Source organism: Bison bison, unplaced genomic scaffold (genome assembly GCF_000754665.1).
Source record: "Bison bison bison isolate TAMUID 2011002044 unplaced genomic scaffold, Bison_UMD1.0 scf7180017864072, whole genome shotgun sequence".
Lineage (NCBI taxonomy): Eukaryota > Metazoa > Chordata > Mammalia > Artiodactyla > Bovidae > Bison > Bison bison.
The window spans coordinates 2,820,444-2,824,421 of NW_011494644.1; the positions used below are offsets into that span (position 1 = coordinate 2,820,444).

A 3,978-nucleotide genomic window follows, 5' to 3' on the forward strand; every position below is an offset into this window, starting at 1 on the left:
GAGAAGACTCTTGAGAGTCCCTTGGACTGCAAGGAGATCCAACCAGTCCATTCTGAAGGAGATCAGCCCTGGGATTTCTTTGGAGGGAATGATGCTAAAGCTGAAACTCCAGTACTTTAGCCACCTGATGTGAAGAGTTGACTCATTGGAAAAGACTCTGATGCTGGGAGGGATTGGGGGCAAGAGGAGAAGGAGACAACAGAGGATGAGATGGCTGGATGGCATCACTGACTCGATTGACGTGAGTCTCAGTGAACTCCGGGTGTTGGTGATGGACAGGGAGGCCTGGCATGCTGCAATTCATGGGGTCGCAAAGAGTCAGACACGACTGAGCGACTGATCTGATCTGATCTGATCTGAACCCTATGAAGGAGTTACTATTACTCCATTTTCAGTGGAGGAAGCTGAGCCACATCCAGGTTAAATAACTCACCCAATTCACCCAACTAGTAAGTGGTGGGGCTGTGCTCCGACCCTGTCCCATACCGGCCAGAACGTACCGTCATCACTGTCCCACAGGGGCCATCTCTGGCTGGGGTCACCACAGACATCCAGTCCCGGTTGCCCCTCTCAGTGAAGCCTGAGCACTGGCTGTCATGCAGGTACATGAAGACCTTCTCAAAGCCCAGACTCTTCAGCTGGCACTTGCTCAGGGACAACTTAATGTCATCAACCCCACATTCCAGCCTGCGCTCCAGGAAGGAGAGATCTGAAATGGTCAGGGAAGGCAGGATTGGAGGCCTGTGACCACAGTTCAAGGTTTAGCACATCCCCAGGGCCCAGGTCCAGCTAGCTGGGTTGGCCACCAGCCAACCAGCTGGGAGTACTCAGAGTCATGCTGTGGTCTCCCCTCTCAGGGAGGTGGAGACATGAGACTGGGTTCCAAGTATCACTGGATGGATCCACGTGACTAACTACCAGCCCATGTCACCCTAAGCCTAGGCTGTACGCAAAGAAAAGTAACACATTTGGGTCATTCGATGCTCTCTCTGTGTGCTCAGACATGTCCAACTCTTTGCAACTCTATGGACAGACTGTAGCCTGCCAGACTCCACAGCCCCAGCACTAAATATCATTGAATCCTAATAAAACAAAACAAATAGCAAGCAAAGCTAATAAGTTAATGGTAATTTCTTTCCATCCTTTCTGTATCAAGGGGACAATCCTCAAGATTTGCTAATGTTTTTATTATTAACACCATACACTTGCCAATTTTCCTTGAAACCACAGAGAACAGACCTCTGGTTAAGTATTTGCAGCATATAAAGAGATCCAGTTAGATTTTTTTAATTAAAGTATTACATAGTTGATGAAATTTAACAACTTTCTTTCATTGTATTCATTATTACTGCTACTGCCCACAGATAAGACGCATTAGTGAACTTCAACGGCCCAAGTTTACTTAAAAGAAGGTTGTGACTAAAACCAAGACTGGAATTTGGGAAACACTAGCCAAGGCAACCCACTCCAGTACTCTTGCCTGGAAAATCCCATGGGCAGAGGAGCCTGGTAGGCTGCTGTCTACGGAGTCCCTAAGAGACAGACACGACTGAGTGACTTCACTTTCACTTTTCACTTCATGCATTGGAGAAGGAAATGGCAACCCACTCCAGTGTTCTTGCCTGGAGAATCCCAGGGACGGGGGAGCCTGGTGGGCTGCCATCTATAGGGTCACACAGAGTCGGACACGACTGAAGTGACTTAGCAGCAGCAGCAGCCTGCTTCAGTCATTATGTATACAGGGAAACAGGTTTAGAGATGGCCAGGGCCCTGCTCAGGGTCCTCAGCGGAGGGCCCAGTCCAAGAAACCACAGACTGCTGGCCAGGCCTGTGTTCTTGTACTGTGGGAATACAGCTCAGGTTAGCCTTTGGCCAATAGGTGGCAACCTCCTGCTTATCCATCAGGATTTTGGGGGCCTCCGAAAGAAGCCTGGGAGTGGGGTTGTTCCTCAAGCTCTGGGAGCTTATGGGTCAACTAAAGGGAGACTCCAGGAATCCAGAGGGCTTCTGGCTGATTTTAATAGGTATTACTGGACTGACTTTCCACTCCGATTGGATAATATGCACACCCTGGGTCATCCCCACAGGCCCCCAATTCACACACAGGAATATGTCCCTCCCCAGGTCCCTGGCATTTCTGAGTACCACCCCACCTCCCCATCGGCCTCACCGGTGACGTTGAAGTCCTGTTTGCACTGGCAGTGCCATTCACCATTATCCGATTTGCAGTCCTCATCCACACGGCACTCCTCACACGTTCCCTCCACAGAGCTGGGGTCTGCAGGGTCACAGATACAGTCAACAAGGATGAGTTCCAGTCTCTCGGGGCGCCCACAGGGCCCAGGGGGGGTTGCTGGGAGACACCCGCTCACCTGTGCAGTAAGCCAGATGGCACTCAGGGGGCGCCGTCAGGTTGTACACGTAGTAGCCGCCGGCACAGGCCTTCACTTGGATGGGCGCGTCCCACAGGCAGCAGTCACCGCTCCAGTGTGCACAGGCCACGCGGTTCACGATGCCCTCGTCGCTCGATGGGTGCGTGCCGTTGAGCCACATAGGCGCGGCCGTGTTGCAGTGCAGGACGGGCACGCAGGTCTCGGGCAGGCGCACGCCGGCCTGGCCCACGAAGCGGTACCAGCCGCCCAGACTGACATCACAGATGTAGCCGGAGCCGTACTCTGTGCTGCGCCAGTATTCGTCCAGGATGCGGTGCACCTGGCACGGGTCCACGCACACGAGCGCGTCGCCCTCCCGCACGCAGTCTAGCCCAGGCCCACAGGAGCCCGGGGAACACTCACAGTGCCTTCCGTCTCCCAGGTAGCCCGCAGGACACACGCACGAGTAGTTGCCCTCGCCATTGATACAAGTGGCCAGGGCGTGGCAGCGGCTGAGCCCTGGCTCTGCACACTCGTCCACATCCTCGCAGCCGAGCTCCGAGCTCAGGAGAAAACCTTCAGGGCAGACACACGTGTAAGAGCCCAGCGTATTCACGCAGCTCTTGGTGGCGGAGCAGTTGTGCGCCCCCAGAACGGCGCATTCGTCCAGATCCACACACTCGAGGCCGTCGCCAGTGAAGCCCTCCTGGCAGGCGCAGGTCGTGGCAGCCCCGTCCACTGTACAAGTGGCATTGCTGTGACATTCAGAGCAGCTTTCTGCAGGCAGAAAAGCCCAGATTCAGAGTAGGGGCCACTAGGCCACTGTTCACCAAGAGACTCTTTCCATGGTCCTTAGGGTTCTTTAAGACATAGCAGACTCCCTTTGAAAGAAACAAATAAACCTCCCCCGATGTCTAAACACCCACCTGCATTCTTGTGTTAAGCATTGCATTCAAGCTGTGTCATCTTTTCAAACATCCACCTTTCCACCACCAGAGGAATAATGCAGGTAATAATACTTGACACTTCGGTAAGGATTTGGGGAACCCTGTCACCCCTTCCCCAACTTGATATATTCTATGCCTTTTGCTCAAATCTCCTTCCCTGCCTCCCCTCTCTACCTAGCAGTGGCACTGACATTTTGTGTGTTCCTCTACGACAATAACAACAGTAAAGATGGTGAGCTCTCATGTATTAAGTGCTTAGGATATGCCAGACACTGGGATAGGCATTTTCTATCCATTAGCTAATAGAATCCTCTCCAGTGGCCCTGGGCAATTACTTTTGTATTTAGCCATAGTTTAAAGGTGAGGAAACTTGAGATTCAGAGGGTTTAAGCTACTTGCTTCATTGGTAAGCAGCAGAGCCAGGACACAAATGGAGGTTGCAGGACCACAGTGTGTGTGCTCCACAATGACACAATGGTATTTACTCTGCTCCAGAGAACTCCAGTTGGGGGTTGTGGAGAGGTGTCTAGCTCCCTTCTCCAACAAAAAGCTAACAGCAATGTGCAACCCAATGGAAGGGTCACTTACGTGTGAAAGGGGATGTCTTTGGGTCCCACCCAAGTATGTTCACATCTCTTGTGTGGTTGAATATGTTCTTG

The 3,978-nt window shown here is 52.3% G+C and overlaps 1 protein-coding gene across 2 annotated transcripts in view; it reads right to left on the reverse strand.

Annotated features, from left to right (window-relative positions):
• Window positions 1-3,978, reverse strand: part of UMOD (uromodulin) — a 19,066-nt gene that overhangs the window by 12,781 nt on the left and 2,307 nt on the right. For both annotated transcript variants that reach the window (XM_010837133.1, XM_010837134.1), the window contains exons 3-5: window positions 2,373-3,149; window positions 2,171-2,278; window positions 501-709 (exon numbers count right to left, since the gene is read on the reverse strand). In XM_010837133.1, the coding sequence (XP_010835435.1) occupies window positions 501-709; window positions 2,171-2,278; window positions 2,373-3,149 (1,094 nt within the window). The remainder of the gene's footprint in view (window positions 1-500; window positions 710-2,170; window positions 2,279-2,372; window positions 3,150-3,978) is intronic.